Source organism: Petaurus breviceps, unplaced genomic scaffold, assembly GCF_028583685.1.
Source record: "Petaurus breviceps papuanus isolate PSGF00001 unplaced genomic scaffold, PetGlider_PUasm1.0 176, whole genome shotgun sequence".
Classification (NCBI taxonomy): Eukaryota; Metazoa; Chordata; class Mammalia; order Diprotodontia; family Petauridae; genus Petaurus; species Petaurus breviceps.
Genome location: NW_027185771.1, coordinates 8,124,065 through 8,142,194, shown reverse-complemented (window position 1 = coordinate 8,142,194; position 18,130 = coordinate 8,124,065). Strand labels below are relative to the sequence as shown.

Here is an 18,130-nt window from a genome sequence, read left to right as displayed (position 1 = left end):
CTTCTCATTCCTGGAACTCTCTTCCTCCTTATCTCTGCCCGCTGGCTCCACTGACATCCTTCCCATCTCAGATAAAATCCCACCTTCTTCAAAAAGCCTTTCCCAGTTCCCCTTTACATTAGCGTCTTCCCTCTGTGATTAGCTTTAATTTGTTCCATCTCTGGTTCGTTTGTCCATAGTTGTTTGCATTTTGTCTTCCCATTAGTCTGTGAGTACCTTGAGGATGAGGACTTTGGTCACATATAGATATAGATATACATATACATATGCATATACACATATACACACATATACACATACATACATACAGTCATACATATACACACATATATATTGTATGTATTGATAATCATTAAATATCATATTTTGCCAAAGCCTGAATTAATCAAACAGACTGCTTTCCCTTGCCTTCTGTGTCAGCAAGACACCAGAAACCAGATGGGTCTGGAAACAGGATTCCCCATTATCTTGGTAGAAAAACAGATATCCTGAGACTATAAAATGTAAATAGACCCTAGTCCCTTTTGCTGTCAATTTGCATTTACAACCAAGGAACTTCTTTCTCCCATATAGATGGTAACAAATGGAAGTCATAAAGTTTTGTGACATGGTCATCCCTAATTGGGATGGTTCTAGATTGTATAAAAAGTTTTCTGATTCATCTGTTCTCTAGTCAGGACTTGGCTCCTAGCTCCTTGTACAAGTACCACTAACCTTAAGGGAATAACAAATAAATGTTGTAATTGTATATTACTATTTGTTTATCTCCTTTAACCAAACTCTTTAATAAGGTCTACAGTTAGTATAATTATATGTATAAATGTGTGTATGCATACATATATGTATATGTGTATATATCTATATCTATCTATTATATATATATATATATTCCCCAGCTTAAAACAATACTTGTCATACAATAGGTATTTAATAAATGCTTGTTAACTTGATCTTAAAATATTCTGTGATAATTTATCTCCCCAGTAAACTGTAATCTTTTTAAGGGCAGCAAGATCTAATGATCAAATCAGATAATATTTGCAAATTACTTATCACAGTGCCTGGAACATGCTGTTGAGTTGTTTTAGTTATGTCCAATTCTTAAGACCTCATTGGGGATTTTCTTGTCAAAAATACAGGAGCAGTTTGTCATTTCCTTCTCCAGCTCATTTTGCAGATGAAGAAACTGAGGCAAACAGGATTAAGTGACTTGCCCAGGGTCACCTTTCTAGTAAGTATCAGAGGCTGTATTTAAACTCTTTTTGATTCCAAGCCCAGTGCACTATTCCCTTCATCACCTGGCTGCCTCCTGGAGTGTAGTAGGTGCTTAATATCTAGTGACAATGTCTTCTTTAGACTGTGTTATTATTATTTTTATTATTATTATATTGATGAGATGGAATCATCATATGTCAAAACTGGAAGGACCGTTAGAATGATAACATTACTAGATATAAACCTAAACTCTATACCTGGCAGGTCCATCCTGGACTTCAGACCTCAGAGGTTTAATTCCTGAAGGGACTAAAGGCCTTCCTCATAGGGTTAATCTCACCTCTGAGCCACAGTAGCAGAATTCCAAATATATTAAGTACCTGAGGAAATATGTTCTTGTTTGTTTGTTTTCCCTTCAGTGGATTAAATCTCAGTCCTCAAAGGTTGGTTACCAGGTGATCAAATGTCTGGGCTCCCCGTAGTTCATCTGCTCAGAAAAAGCTGAATTGTAATCTGTATTGGTGGAGAGAGTAACTATGGCCAAAGTGAAGAAATCAGTCACTCTTGAAATGTTTATGTATTCAATTAAATACTATTCAAAGTGTGGAAGTTCCAAGCTCTTCGGATTTGTTTATGAGCTCCCTTTTCAGGCAGAATAAAAACTTAACAAGATCGTCTGGCTTTGAAATTACAGCCTGAGAAAGAGGAGTATTTTGGTAATACCAATAGATTATAAGCTTCTCAACTAGACTGAAAGTTCCATGAGGGTAGGGATTGGGTCATAAATATTCATCTTTGTATTCTTCCTCATTTCCTCAAATTGCCTAACACAGTAGGAGCTCCATTTTAAACTCTTCAATAAGTATAATAATTCAAATAACCAATAATTTCCTGGTATTGGTACTTCCTTCACCCATGTAAATTTCATCCCTTAGGAGGCAATGAGGTATAGGGAAGGGCACACTGACTCTGCAGTCAGATGACTTGGATTTAAATTCTATTGAATGCTTATGACCTGGGTAACATTGATTAAATCATTCAACTTTTTTTAGACCTCAGTTTCCTCATATGTAAAATGGAGGAAGGGGAGGTTGCCTCTGAGGTCACTTCTAGTTTAGATATATGATCCTGGCCATGGGGGGAGGGAGTCCCCAAACTGCACTAAGACTTATAGGACACTCCATACAATTTAGTAGATGGTCTCAGAGAGTTGTGGCTGTGAGCAAGAGTTGGGATTCTTCAATCATTGTGATGATGGGCCTTTCCAACAATTACCCAGGCTGGTTCTTGAATAATAGACTTCCAGTCTATTTCTGAGTTTTCTAGCTTGGCAAGACTCACCAGAAGCTATGTTCTACCCCCTCAATATTAATTAAAATGTAGGTGATTTTGAGCTAGTTGGGACCTTAGAGTGTATACAATCCAACCCCTTGATCTAGACAGGATGTGATTTGCCCAGAGTTATATAGATAGTGCCTTTAAATTTCTGAAAATTGCCAAAGTATAGAACATGACTTTTATGAGGCTCACCCTTTCTTATCTGAACTTCCTGTCTCTCTTAGGACCCAGCATGGAGTTCCCTTACAGAAGAAATACTGAACAAATGTTCATTGTCTTATTGTAAATAAATGTGGCCTTCACCCCACTCCCCACTCCTGAATTTATTTCTTTATTGCTACTTTTTAGATGTAACTCTTCTTACTCTGTTATTGTTTCTGGCCTTTGAGTCCTAAGATATTATGTTTCTTTCCTTCTCCTCTTCCCCTCCTGTTTTCGCCTCCTCTCGCCCTCCTTCCTCTCACTCCCCTTCTTTTGGGTTCCTTCATCCTGATATTTCATTGTCTTAATACTGACCTCCCTTTATTTACCCAGTTTCCAGACAATAAATATTTGATATATCCTTGAGCCTCTAAATGACTAAGGAAATGGGAAAGAGCTAACCAGGCAGGTTCTGTGGGCAAGGGAATTCTGCCTGGGGAGAGACCTTCAGTCACCTGGCCCTTTCTTCCCCACCCCCTCCATCCTCTTACTCCAAAGGCAGGCAGATTGGGCCAAGCTAAAGAACCAAGGTGACACAGAGGATAGAGTGTTAGGTTTGCAATCAAGAAGACATTAGTTCAAAACCTGCCTTGGGCCCTTGCTAGCTGTGTGACTCTGGGCAAGACGTTTGACTATTCTCAGCCTCAGTGTCTTCATCCATAAAATGGGGATAATAATAGTACTTTATCTCAAGTCCATTGTGAGGTTCAAATGACATAGCATTTATAACATACCTGGAAAACCTTAAAACATTGTATAAATGCTAGGTATCATAATTATGATTTAGAAACAGGACAAAATGTGGGCAAATTGAACAGTAATCTCATCTTCTCCTCCAAATTGGGAGACATAATTCATTATATAACTAGAACATTGTCTACTAGCAGCATGAATGTAAGACATCTCTGCAGAGCTGTAACTAGGTGGGACAAAGGGAACTTTGCTCATCCAGGAGAAATCTATTTTCTCCCCACAGCCACATTTCCCCTCATGCCTGTGTTTGTGCTTCTTTAGAGCTCTCTCCCCTCCCCTTCCCACTCCTGCCAGGTTTCTGGGCCCTCACATCTTTGCTGGGACTGTTCTCTGTACCCAGCACTGTCCTCCAAACCAAATTTGCCCCAGATACAGTCTCACCTAGTTGCATTTGGGCCTCTCTGTGCTTCATTCTCTCTACACCTACCCCTATAGTAACATCATCAGCCTTGGAAGAACAATAAATAACAACTCAAATTTTTATAGTGATGGTTTACAAAGTCCTTTCCCGCGGCTACTGAGAGAACTTGCTGTTGGGTTGTTTCAACCAGGTCAACTCTCTGTGAGCCATTAGGGGTTTTCTTGGCAAAGATACTGAAGCCATTTTCCACACTTTTCTGCTCATTTGACAGATGAGGAAACTGAGGTAAAGAGGGTTAAGTGACTTGCCCAGGTTAAGTGATGCAACCAGTAAGTGTCTAAGGTTGAATTTGAACTCAGGTCTTCCTGAGTCCCAGCCCAGCACTCTATTCATTGCATCACTTAGCTGTCTCATTTATGTTTATAAACCCTCTCCCATATCTGAAATCAAATGATGCTTTGCTTGTGATACCTGCTACTTCTACTGCTACCTTTTCTCTTCCCACTATATTTTCAAATAATATAAATAAATAAAATAAAGTTCTCTGGGCCCATGTACTCTCTTGATGAGAGAGGCATCTTTAAATCCCTTAAATAAACCCATGGTCATATGTACAAACCTCAGCTGGGAAAACTTGATTGTCTACTGTGTGTTCTGAGCCCCAATCATTTATTTCGCCCCAGTGGAAGTGGAACTGCTTGAGTCTGTAATGATTGTCCAAGGGTCCACCATTAATTCCTAGAAAAAGAAACCAGAGAAGCTTTTAGAGCAAGCTTCATCCCCATCATCGCCCTGCTTCCCCAAAAACTAGGTTTGACTAATTGGGCTATAGATCTTTCAGCCTACAGATTCCACTTTGCAGAGGTTCATTCACCATGCAGAAGAAGCAAATCCCTACTGGGGGGAGGGGGGAGGTGGAAAGTAGGAATTCCTGGGATGAGAATTTCAAATTCTAGACCTGCTACTTTGTACCTAACATCATACAGGCAATTTTCTTTCTTTTTCTGGACATGGAAGGGATAGTCTCACTGTCCTTGGTTTTGGACAGTCCACATGTGGAGTTTGGGGTTCAGTTCTGAGGCCCGCACTTGAGATAGGATATTAATAAGCTGAGAACATGCAGAAGAACAGTCAACGGTCCCTGATCCATGTTTTATGAGGATTGGTTGAAGATAATGTGGATTTTTAGCCTGGAAGAAGAGAATGCTGAATGGGCCAAGGAGGTGGGCATGAGAATCAAAGTGATAGCCTTGTCAAGGAATTGAAAAATGTTCACAGGGAAGAAAGATTATTAGACTTGCCCTTTTTGGCCTTTGTGGGCTAAACCAGGACCCATGGGTGAAAGTCACAGAGGTCACTTGAGCCTTGATGCCCAGAAAAACTTCTTAGTAATTAGAGCCACTGAAAAGTGGCTCTGAAATTGTGTGACTTCAGTTTTCTCATCTATTAAAAAAAAAAAGACTAGATGACTTCTGAAGGCCCACTCAGATCTCCATCCTATCCATCTAAACTCCTAGGTCATGCCTTCAAGGCTCTCCCTAATTTGAACCAACCCTGTCTATCAAGTCCTCCTGTTCTTCAAGGTTGTTGTGGGTCCCTGAGACCTTCACCTATGTAACTCGTGCAAAAGTCACACTCCAAAACTGCTGATCTACAGATATCCTCATAGAATGAACAAAGAAAATCAGTTCTGAGCACTTAGTATATGTGTCAAGGAAAGAAAACAAGCCTTGCCAAAACAATAAAATAATCTGATTAATTTGGTTATAAAAATAAAAGCATGAGCCAGCTCAATGAAGAACATCCTATTTCGATACGTTATCCTGGAGAGGTATCATAGTATAGCTGGCACTGGCCTGGGAGCTGGGAGGTCTGGGTTCCCTTCCCAGTTCTGACCTCTCTCTACAAGGTAGTTGGGCAGGTCACTTTCCCTTTGGACTTCAGTTTTCCCATCCACAAAATGGGGGGGGCATCAATTATCTAATGACAAATGCTCTCTAAGGAACCTTCTAGCTCTAGCTTTCTTTCTTTCTTTTCTTTCTTTCTTTCTTTCTTTCTTTCTTTCTTTCTTTCTTTCTTGGCTTTTTGGAAGGGAGAGAGTAGGGTGATTGGGGTTAAGTGACTTGCCCGAGGTCACACGGCTATTTTTTGTGGTAAGTGTCTGAGGTCAGATTTGAACTCAGGTCCTCCTGACTCCAGGGCCAGTGCTATATTCACTGCACCACCTAGCCACCCCCTCTAATTTTCTTTAAGTATCCTTATTCCAAATGGTAAAGGCCAATTTCAGGTCATTTCTACTGTAAGTTTTCCTAGAGCAGTTTTTCTAATTCTCTTTTTACTGCATCACCCTCTAATTTGCATTCTATTTCATTGTGAAAATGTCAGACTCTCTCTAAAAGACTGAAAGTTTTTTTTGTTTGTTCAGTTGTTTCAATCATGTCCCACTCATCATGACTTCATTTTGGATTTTCTTGGCAAAAATATTGGAGTCGTTTGCCATTTCCTTCTCTGCTCATTTGATAGATGAAGAAACTGAGGCAACCGAGTTTAGCTAATAAGTACCTATTAAGGAAAATGGATTTGAACTCAGGTCTTCCTAACTCCAGGCCCAGTGCTCTATTTGCTGCACTTCCTAGATACCCACAAAAGTAAAAGATTAGACCCTGTCATTTTTATATTTTTGTAACTCCGTATCCTAAAAATGCTGGCTACATAGTAGGCACTTAACACATGTTTTCTGGAATAGAGTAATGATTCACATTTATATGGTGGTTTTTCAAAGCTTTCTTCACACACATTCCTACCCTGTGGGGGGAGAAAATGCAAGTGTCATGATTGACTCCCCCCTCTTCTTTTTTTGTTTGTTTTTTTGGAGGAGGGAAGATAGGAGTTAGGTGACTTGCCCAATGTCACATGGCTAGTTTTTGTGTAAAAGTGTCTGAGGGCGGATTTGAACTTAGGTTCTCCTGACTCCAGGGCCTATGCTCTATTAACCGTGCCACCTAGCCACCCTTTCCCCATATTCTTGATGAAGAAACTGCTCTAAGGGATTAAGTAACTTGCTAAAAGTTCCCCAGCTCTTGAACTATAATAATGTAACTCAAAGGAAAACTGAACTCTGAGTGACTGTAATGACCAGTTTTGTCTCCAGAGAAGATGACAAATGTACGGCTCTCCTTGTGACAGAGGCTGTGGTCCCTCCACTCACATACCCTGGTGGTTTGGCTGAAGGGTTTTCCTTGATATAAGGGGGATATTCTTTCACTGGAGATGGTGAGGAAGTATTAGTTGTAGCTCAGATGAGTATCAATTATAGCTCAGTTCCTCAGACTCCAAATTGAGGAGAGTTTTATATAACTCGGAAGCAAGGAAGCCAATAAAAGATTGTTTGGGTTTCTACAAGTTTGGTGACTAAATGAGCATCCTGGAAATTATGCAAAACTTCTCTTTTTCCCAGGAAGAAAATAGGTGAAAAGGTTCCCTGCCCTCAAGGGTTCTCTGGAACAAAGTGTCCTGAAAAGATGGTCACCAATTTGACCTGGGATGGGGGGGTTGGGTGACACAGTCCTTCCTTTCTTTTGTCCTTACCCTGAAGGACCCATGGAATCTTGATCCTTCCTTTTCCAGAAAGAGAAAATTACCAATAAGAAAACTATATTTCCCCTTAAAAAGAAACTTAAAATAATGCCTTTTTATTTTATATCACAATCATTTCCTAATATACTTCCTCTCTGTCCCCAATGAAAGGATATCTTCCCCCCTCCTTATAACAAGAAGAACTATTAGATAAAACCAATAGGGTATGTCAGTGGAGGGATCATAGCCTCTGCCAAAAGGAGAGAGGTATATTTGTCATCTGTTCTCTAGGGGCAAGACTGGTCATTAAATTCACTCAAAGTTTGGCTTCTTTTTCTTTTACATTACTATAACTGTGATGAATAAAGGATGGAAGAAAGTGAAGGAGGGAAAGAAGAAGTGAGGGAGGGAGTAAGGAAAGGAAGGAAGAAAGGAAGGCAAGAAGGGAAAAAGGAAGGGAAAAGAAGAGAGGGAAGGGATGAGAAAGAGAGGAAAGAGGGGAAAAAAGAAAGGGAGGAAGTAATAGAGGGAGGAAAAAAGTAAAGAAAGAAGGAGGGAGGGAGAAGGGAAGGAATGAAGGAAGGAAAGAAGGGAAAAAGAAAGGAAGGGAGGGGAAGAAGGAAGGAGAGGAGGAAAGGAAGAAAAGAAAAGCTACAAGCATGTATTGAGTGCCTATTATGGGCCAGGCACTGTGCTAAATGCTTTACAAATATCTCATTTGTTCCCCTCGCTCTGGTCCCTTCTCTTTTCATTAATTCACAATCGTCCATAGGATCAAAGGGTTATAGAACAAGAAAGGAGAAATAAAATGATCTGCCCAAGGTCACACAGGTAATAAATGCACCAGGATTTGGACCCAGGTCCCTTCATTGCATCATTTTGGCTTTAAGTCATGTTTGTTGAATGAATATTGAGCAAACACATGGCATTCAAGGCAGAGTCTAAGCTAGGATAGGTTTGAAACAGTTAATATTTTCTCAGTTATTCTAAAGCTGTGAATAAGATATTTCTTTTCCCATTCTTTTAGCATTATTAAGATTAGACTTTCTGGCAAGCATAGTTGTTCTCAGTCTCAAAATAAAAGTTATCGAAGTTTCAGATGTTCTGATCTATTGAAGCTGCAAATCTACAAAGAAGCAGCAAAGAGAAAAAGCCCAGCCTGGGTTCAAATCCTGGCCATGCCATTGACTTGAGCAAGTCATTTCCCCTAAGAATCAATCTTCTTATCTGTTCAAAGGAATAATAACATTTGCACTCCTCACTTCACAGAATGGCATTGAAAAAAGAACCTTTTTCCTTAAAATGCTATGTAAGCACAAGTTGTTATTAAGTTTTAGACCACCAACATAACCCTTTGGGGGTACAAGAGAAATCTAAGACATGGCATCTGCTCTTAAGAAGCTTATAATGGAACTCCCAGAGTCTGATAATCCCATCAGCTGTCTGTTGTCCCTCCACTCCCAGGGCAGGGGGCAAAAAGCCAGTCTTGAAAGAAAATGGTGGGTTTTTTTTTTTTTTAAATTAAACCATCTGCAAGTTTGGAATTTTTTGAGGGGCCACTAAAGGATCTTGTTGATGATTGCAAAGGCACACAGCAAATAGGGTTCCTAAAAGGATCTGGAGCTGGGCACAATCTTAGGGATCAGGTAATTTATGGATCCTTAACCTTTTTTTTTGTTCTGTACATCTTTGGCAGACTGGGAAAGCCTATGGACCCCTTCTCTGAATCATGTTTTTAAGTGCATAAAATGAAATACACAGGGTTACAAAGAAAACCAATTGCATTGAAATAAAGTGTGATTTTTCCTCCTCCCAAGTTCATGGGTTCCTTGAAATCTACCCACAAGCCTCTGGATCCAGGTAGCCTAGGTTAAGAAATTTTGATATCAAGGAGTTGAACTCCATTACCTTACAAACAAGGAAAAGAAATTGCCCACAGCTGCTGCAGTAGGAGGAAAGAAACACATATTTATTAAGCAGTACTATGTACCAAGTACTGTGCTAAATACTTCATCTCATTCAATTCTCACAGGGAAGCTATGTTGCTATTATTATCCCCATTTCACAGTTGAGGAAACTGAGTCAGGCAAAGATTAAGCAACCTGCCCAGAATTGCACAACTAGCAACTGTCTAAGGCCAGATTTGAGTTCTGGTGTTTCTGACCCAGGCCCAGCACCTTATCCACTGTACCACCTGGTTGTCAAAGCAACATTGGGAATTGAGTTCAACCTAGGGGTACTGACCTCCAAACCAGTATTCTTTGCACCCTATCAGAAGAACAGTGTAGAAGGTGATGGTACAAAGTCTGAGACTCCAAGTTCTAAGATCTGAGATCTGTTCCTAACTAGCTATGCCCACAAGGAAGTTTCCCCCCTCTCTGGGTCTCCATCACCATCCCTCTCAGGCCTTCAGTTTCTAAACTCCTTCTGGCTGTGACCTTCTATATTTCAACTGATAATTATGTTCCTGACATTCTTAGTTCTTTTAAATTCTGCTAAGTCTGAGAGTAACCAAAGAGGGACTGACTATGTATCTAAATCTTGTTCAAATGATTCTTCAGAACAACTATGGCCTACTCTCCCACTTGTTTCTTTGATAAAATAGACCAAAGATGTTCTGAGTGGACTGGGAATTACACAGTGCCGTTTCTTTTATCTGATCAGGTAAAGGTCTTCTCCTGCCTTCTCCCAGGCCACTGTGAGTTCTTTCTCCTATGTGCCTCTTACTTGTCTAGATCATTGAATAATAATGGGATAAGCACCTACTATGTGCCAGGCACCATGCTAGGGGCTGGGCATATAAAGAAAGGCAAAAGCTAGTTCCTACTCTTAAGGAGGTCACAGTCTAGTGGGAGAGACAACACGTAGACAATGATGTGTAAAAAAGAGAAATACAGGGTAACTTGAGAGTAATCTCAGAGGGAAGGCACAAAATTAAGAGGACTGGAAAGGCTCCTTGCAAAAGGGACTTTTGCTATGAATAGAATAAAATCATAAAAGTCAAGAGGGGGAGAAGAGAGACAAAGAGACATAGAGAGAGACAGACAGAGTGAGACAGAGTGAGAGACAGAGAGGAGAGACAGAAAAACTGAGAGAGACACAGAGAGAATTCCAGACATGAGGAACACCAGCAGAGAAAGCATTCCAAGCAAGGGGGGCAGCCATGACACATGGGGGACACTCAGAGTTAAGAAATGGAATGTCATGTGGGAGGAATAGCTTGTAGGACAGTGCCACAAGGATTACAGAGCACATGAAGGATAGAGCCTAAGAAAACTGGGAGGGTAGGAAGAGACCAGGTCAGGGGTGGGGAGCCTGTGACCTTGAGGCCTCATGTGGTCTTCTAGGTCCTTGAGTGTAGCCTTTTGACTGAGTCCAAGTTTCACAGAACAGATTCTTTTATTAAGGGGATTTTCTGTGAGGTTTGGGTTCAGTCAAAGGGCTACACTTGAGCACCTAGAGGGCCACATGTGTCCTTGAGGCTGCAGGCTCCCCGCTCTTGGATAGGTTATTAAGAGTTTTAACAAAGAGGGAATTTTTAGTACTTGATTCTGTGGGCAATAGGGTTTACCTTCAGTTTTAAACTCAAGTTTACTGTATAGAGGGAGTGTAAAACATGATAACACATGGGTTTTAGGAAGATCAGTTTGAGAGCTAAGTGGAGGATGGATTGGAGGGCAGAGGCTTGAGATAAGGAAACCAACAAGCCAACTGTTGCCATAGTATAGTCATGAGGTGATAAAAGCCCACCAGTGGTGGCAGTTTCAGAGAGGAGAAGGGGGGTATGCAAGATCTGCTGCAAAGATAAATAAAGCCAACAGGCCTTGGCAACAGATTGAATAGGGGGGTGAGAGAGAGTAAAGAGTCCAGGGTGACTGACTCCAAGGCTGTGAGCCATGTGACTAGGATGATGGCAGTACCCTCAACGGTAACAGGGAAGTTAGGACGAGGAGAGGGTTAGGAGGGAAAGAAAATGAGTTCAGTTTTGGGAATGTTGAGTTTAAAAGCTTACAGGACATACACTTCAAATGTCTGATGAACAGCTGGAGATAAAAAACTAGAGATGGGTAGAGAGATTAGGACTGGACAAGTAGATCTGAGGGTCATCTGCATAGAGGTGATCATTGAAATTTGGGTAACTGATGAGATCACCAGTGAAATGGTATAGAGGGTCCCGGACAGCACCTTGGAGGACCTCTACTGTTAGCAAAAACAACCTGTGGATAAAGATACAGCAAGGACCCAAAGGAGGAGTGATCAGACATCTAGGAGAAGAACCGGGAGAAAGTGTTATCAGGAAAACCTAGAAGAGAGAGTATCAAGAATGACTTAACAGTGGCAAAGACTGCAGAGAGGTCCAGAAGCAGGAGGATTGAGAAGAAGTCATTAGATTTGGCAGTTCAGGGATCATTGGTGGTTTCTAAGAAACTTCAGTTGAATAAATGACGTTGGAAGCCAGACTTCAAGGTTAAAAAGTGAGAGGAAAGGAAGGAAAGGCACCTATTGTCAACAACCTTCTCACAGAATTTAAACAGAAAAGGGAGGAGAGAGAAAGGGTGATAGAGGGGATGAATGGGTCTAGTGAGGATTTTGAAGATGAGGAAAACATGGACATGTTTGAAGGCAGAAAGGAACAGCCAGTAGACAGGGAATAATTGAATATTAGTGAGAGAATAGGGATGGGGGGGAGGGGAATAGGGAAAACTGCCAGAGATGAGAAGATGGGATCCCTTATGCATGTAAAGAAGTTTGCCTTGGCAAGGAGAAGGGCCACCTCCTTATCTGAGTCGGGGAAGGAGAGAGTGGCAGAAGGCATCTGAATGATTCAAGATGAAGAACAGGGGAGAAGAGAAGAAGGGAGATCTTCATGAATGGACTCCATTTTTTTTTCTGTCAAATACAAAGAAAGGTTCTCATCTGAGAGCAGAGCAGGAGGGGGAGTCAGGGGAAATTAGAGGGTGGATGAAAAAGCTTGGGAAAAGCAGTGTGGTGAGTGAGATAATGAATTGATTAGGGAGGTGTAAAATAATTGCCTTGCTGCAATGTGGGTCCAGTTGTAATTATATAATCATATAACATAAACTTATAGTGGATCCAGTCAATAGCTATGTGACCCTGGGTATTTTTTTTTTTAATTTCTCCAGCTTCATTCAGCAGTGAATGAGTAGGAATGAAGGCAGCAGTGGATGGTGGAAATGATCCAGGGCTGGCATTTAGAAGTTCAAGATCTTTAGTCAAGAAAAAGGGGCAAAGGATTCAAGAGATAAGGAAAATGCAGGGTTGAAAGGTCCATTTGGGCTTTAAGAGGGGAAATGGAAAGAGTACAGCTCAATACAAGGGTGATAGCCTGGGAAAGAACTGAGGGGTTGAGGGATAGGTGCATCATTGTAATTTCTTGTATAAAGAATGAAGACTTTAATCTTATGCAATGTTTCATCAGCTTTGAGGTAAAGAATTTTTCCTTCTTGAGTATCAATAGAGAATGTGTTGCAACACTATGACCTTGTTGTGTTTGTTCATTTGTGTCCAATTCTTCATGATACCACTTGGGATTTTCTTGGCAGAAATATGGTTTGCCATTTCCTTCTCCAGCTCATTTTACAGATGAGTGAAATTGAGGCAAACAAGATTAAGTGATTTGCCCAAAGTCACACATGGCTAAAGTCACATTTGAATTCAGGTCTTCATGACTCCAAGCGCTGTACCACCTAGCTGCCAATACTATTGCTTATAGTCATCCAATCAACAAGTACTCGTTAAGCTTCTACTATGAACCAAGCATTGTGTTAGGTATTGAAGATACAAAGACAGAAATGAAATAATCCTTGCCCTCAAGGGGCTTACATTCTATAGGGAGAGACAACATATATAGTATATGCAATGAATGCAGATGTGAATACATATATAAATGATACACAACATGTAAAGGAGTCAAAGTTATGGCCTTGAGAGGTACTATGACATAGTCAAAAACATTAAGTACTTACTACTGGTAATAATAATTAATACTTAATAAAGCTCTTACTAACTGCTAGCATTTATATAGCTCCTACTACATGCTAAGCCCTGTACAAATATTATCTTATTTTATCCTCACAACAACCCTGGGAGGTAGATGTTATTTATCCCCATTTTACACATGAGAAAATTGGGGCAGACAGAGTTTAAGTGACTTACGCAGGGTCATACAACTAAGAACCATCAGAAGCCAATTTTGAACCCTGATCTTCCTTACTCCAGGTCCTATGCTCTTAACATGATCTAGCTGCCTACATGCAAGTCATAATGAATGGGACTTGGGGTCAGGAGGTCCTGGACTCAAATCCTGCCTGTCTGTTGTCCCCAAGGCAAGTCATTTTCATTAATCTCTGTTAGCTAATTTTTTTTCAGCTGTAAAATGGGGGGTGATAATATCTACTTCACAGCATTATTACGGGGATCAAATGAGATAATACATGGATAAAAGGTGTAAGCGTGAAAAATGGAGAGGAGAAAGGGGAAGTAAATAAGAGTAGGAACCGCCCCCCCCAAAACAAAACCCACTGTTTCCAGGTATCCAATCATTCCCTAGCCAAGCATGAATTTTCCATTTGTTCCAGATTTACAGAATAGCTGCTTCTCTTGTTTCTCTTTTCTGCCATCTAGTGGACTAAGGAGCAAATAGCAGTAAGACCAATCCAGAAGACGCAGAAATTGAAAATCTTAAGAATTCTCGTGCCTTGGAATGGATCTCAGAAATCATTTGGGCCAACACATTCCTGAGCAGGTGTGCTGCTTTTAGCATCCTGGACAGGTGATTATCCAGCCTTTGCTTTCAGGCCTCCAGGGAGGGAGAACCCACTCCCTTTCAAGGTGGTTTATTCCACTTTTGGACAGCTCTATCAGGAAAATTTCCCTATATGGGATCAAAATTCTCTCCTCTGCAACTTCTACCCATCCCTTGGAATTCTCAGCTGGCTGCCCTCATCTCTGCTCTCTGGACTGAAGGAGTGGGAAATCTCATCTTAGAAGCTAAGCTAGCTTCTTCTCTCTTTTGATTATTCCCCATTTATCCTGTATACATCTTGTATGTGATTGTAATTGTTTACGTGTTGTCTCTCCCATAGAATGGGAGCTTCCTTGAGAGCAAGGATTTTTTTTTTTGTTTCTCTATGTATTCCCAGTGCTTGGGACAATGCCTGGCACACAGTACACTCCCTTAGAAGGGAGCTATTCTCAAACTGATGTGACTACTTTGTTCTGGGATCAAGAACAAGTTAGAGCTCTCTATAGCATTACATGGTCCATTATTACTAGAGAAGCAAATACATGGAAAACACCCCAAATTTGTGCTCTCACTCCTAGTCACATGGGACATTAGAAAAAGTCCTTGATTTGGAGACAGAGGACCTGAATTCAAATCCCCCCCTTTAACAAACACTTGGCTCCCCTAGGCCACCATTGTCTCAACAGTAAAATAAGGTAGCTTGACTAAATAACCACTATGGTTTTTTGTTTTCTTTAACTCTAATTTAACTAAAAATGCTCTTGTGATAGTCAGCCAGTTTTGATAGGCTTAGACTATTTTTTTTTTTTTTTTTGCTTTTTGGAGGGGGGAAGACAGGGCAATTGGGGTTAGGTGACTTGCCCAAGTTCACACTCCTAGTAGATGTTAAATGTCTGAGATCAGATTTGAGCTCAGGTCCTCCTGACTCCAGGGCTAGTGCTCTATTCCCTGGCCCACGTAGCCGCCCCTTGGACTGTATTTTAACCCAAAACCTGGTCATTTCTTATTACTGGGTCATCGTATGAGTTTAAAAAAATTTTTTTTTTTGTAATCCTTCCTCTGAAAGATGTGGACATCCAAGGAGCCATTTGCATAGGTCAGTGGATCTTTAGATCCCCCATGGGATCCTATCTAAAGCTGGAGAGAAGTAGCCGAGCTAACATTTCCTTCTTTCACGAGTCAGTTTAAGGATAAGACAGGCAAGGTGAAAAATAGCTTATTTTAAGAAGTCGCTTATATTTTAAGTTCACAAATATTGACATTATGTTTTGGCTTTTTTGCATGAATGTTGGTATCAAGCATGGAAAGAAATCTTTTTCTCTGCTCACAGAAAAAGGGTCACTTGTTCTAGGTCTATAATCAGAAAGTTTGCATGAAATCAGGTAGCTGGTTCATGGAATTTGACATTAGGCATCTATTTGGTGAGGAGTTTTATTCTTCTGTATTACCTCAGTCTTTCCTCTGGTTTCCCCCACCCTATAAAAATCTTTTCCCTCTTTTTTTCACCTTGGCTTCCAGTGACACTAACGTTCCAGAGAATGAATTCACAGTTCCCTGAGCCTGTTGCTGGCCAGGCTTGGGTGCGGAATCTTTGCCTTCATTTAGTTTTCCTGGGCTCCCAGGAGCCGAAGGAAAATCTGCATGAATATTTAGTAATGGTTGGCCTCACATCTCGGGCCCTCACCCAGCTGGTAATGCCCCAACACCTAAATAGCTATGGGTTTACATATATTAACTCGTATACAGCATGTCTTTTCAATTCAAAACCCTTTCACATTCTTACTCTACAAAGTATTCTTGTTTCTTTGTACCCTTGCTTGTTTTTACTAATTTCCTTTTTTAAAAAAATGTTTTAAGTGACATTTTACTTTTCAGATACTACATTTTAAGTTTTCTTCTTTTCATTTCTAACATGTGCTCTCTGGCCTTCTATCCCAGAGCCAAGTATGCTATAAACCTGAGGGCTTTGGAGACACTTTATTCCTCTGCTGCCATTGGCTCCAGTTCTACTAGTGATTCTTCTCTCCATTGTTAGGGGCCAGTTACACCCACCCCAGGTTCATTTAACTACTTAACATTGATTAGCTCTTATCAGGGCATCCTTACTTCAAAGATACAGCAAAGAACAAATGTTCCTAACTTTCCTTTTCCCGATACATCCCATATACCACCTGGAGGAATAAGGTCAAGCTTGGCTCAGTTCCTATATAACATTAGTCCCAACAAGCTTGTGTCCAAATGTGGCACATCTTCTGAATGAGCCTGTGTCTCAGAAACCGCTGGGACAAGGTCCTAGGAATACTTCCCAAAGGTTTCTCCTTGTTCCTTGGGGCACTAATGTTGTACTATGTACAAAACCCATCCCAGATTCCTATAGCTTTCTCTCCCAATGTTTTGAAACCCCCATGGTTGGTGTGATCTCTCACCAAAGCCATGAGCCAGGAGTCACCAAATGAAGCCACCAGAGAATGAAGCAACATATATTTATTAAATGCCTACAATGTACCAGGCACTGTGCTAAGTGCTTGAGGACACAACGACAGCTGAAGATGATGGACTTTTCTGAATGCCTTGGCAGCCAAAGAGTCTCCTCTGCAACGTATAGTTAGCCCGCCAGAACCATGGAATGTCTATGCATCCTGCAAGGCATTTCCGCTCCACTTCACCATGGTTCTCCCAGAAGGCTTCCCTATTTCTCCATGTGAAGTGATGCCATCTCAGATACTCTATCTCCTAATTTCAAGTATGGTTGAATAAATCAAGAAGAGGAACATAGAAGAATGCAAGAGGAAAGAATTAGGAAGAGAAACCAATATCAATGCTAACAAGTGTTAACATTGTGTTAATTTTGTGCCAAGCACTATGGGTAAAAAGAAAGGCTAAAACTATGATTCCTGCTCTGAGGAAGTTCACATTGGAATGGAGAGACAACATGAAGTACCTACATACACAGAAGATCTATACTGTGTAGATGGGAGGTAACCTTAGATGGGAGGTAGACTCAGGGCAGTCACTAGCAGAGGGCGGAGGGGCCAGGACTGGACCACAGAGATAGATGAGAAAAAAGACACATGGGAAATGAGACAGGCAAGAAAGAGAAACGAATGTGAGACCTAAAAGTATAGAATTCAGAGCTCAAAGGTACCATTGTTGGACACAGATCCAAAAAGAGATTGAGACAGGGGTGATAACTTGTTCAATGTCACACAAGTAATCAGTGGCAGAAATAGGATTCGAACCCAGGTCTGCCAGACTCCAAATCTGGAACTTTTTTCTGTGTGAACTGTTTTTAGGCAACCTAAATTTACTGAATGTGGCAAGGAATGTAAGAGAACAATTGTCCAGTTTATCAGTTTGTGGAATAGACGGACCTCTCATCCCATCTCTATATTATTGCCAATATATTGCTAGTCATTAGCCCTTTCCTTAGGAAGTAGAACAATAATAATAGTGTGCTAATATTTACTTAACACTTGGAGGTTTCCAAAACGCTTTGTATACTTTATCTCATGTGTTCCTCACAAGATCTTCATGTGGCAGGGGGACATTATTGTCCCCATTTTACAGATGAGGTACTTGAGCTTCAAAGGGCTTGGCTTTCCCATGGTCACACAGCAGAAGTTAAGCCGAGGCCCTCTAGAGTCTAAGTGCATTCCTCTTTCCACTATACTTTGCTGCTCCCTAGGAAAGAAAGATACTCTTTAGTAAGAAGAATATTTCAGATAACTAAGTAGGGTTTCTTTGGGCCACCTGAATTTTAAAAAAAAATTTAATTTGAAAAATTCATTCCCATTGGATAGCACCATTATCATTATTAATATACTTTAATTATGATTATAATTAATAATAACTCTACACAAAATCCTATTGCAATACTAATTATAGTGTGGAGATAAGTATGGGTTATATGCCATTGGACT

General features: G+C 40.7%; 1 protein-coding gene across 1 annotated transcript in view; it reads right to left on the bottom strand.

Moving 5' to 3' along the window:
• The window catches only part of CA5A (carbonic anhydrase 5A), an 88,515-nt gene that overhangs the window by 13,516 nt on the left and 56,869 nt on the right, over positions 1-18,130 (bottom strand). Inside the window, exon 4 of the mRNA XM_069085884.1 lies at positions 4,488-4,606. Within this exon, the coding sequence (XP_068941985.1) occupies positions 4,488-4,606 (119 nt within the window). The remainder of the gene's footprint in view (positions 1-4,487; positions 4,607-18,130) is intronic.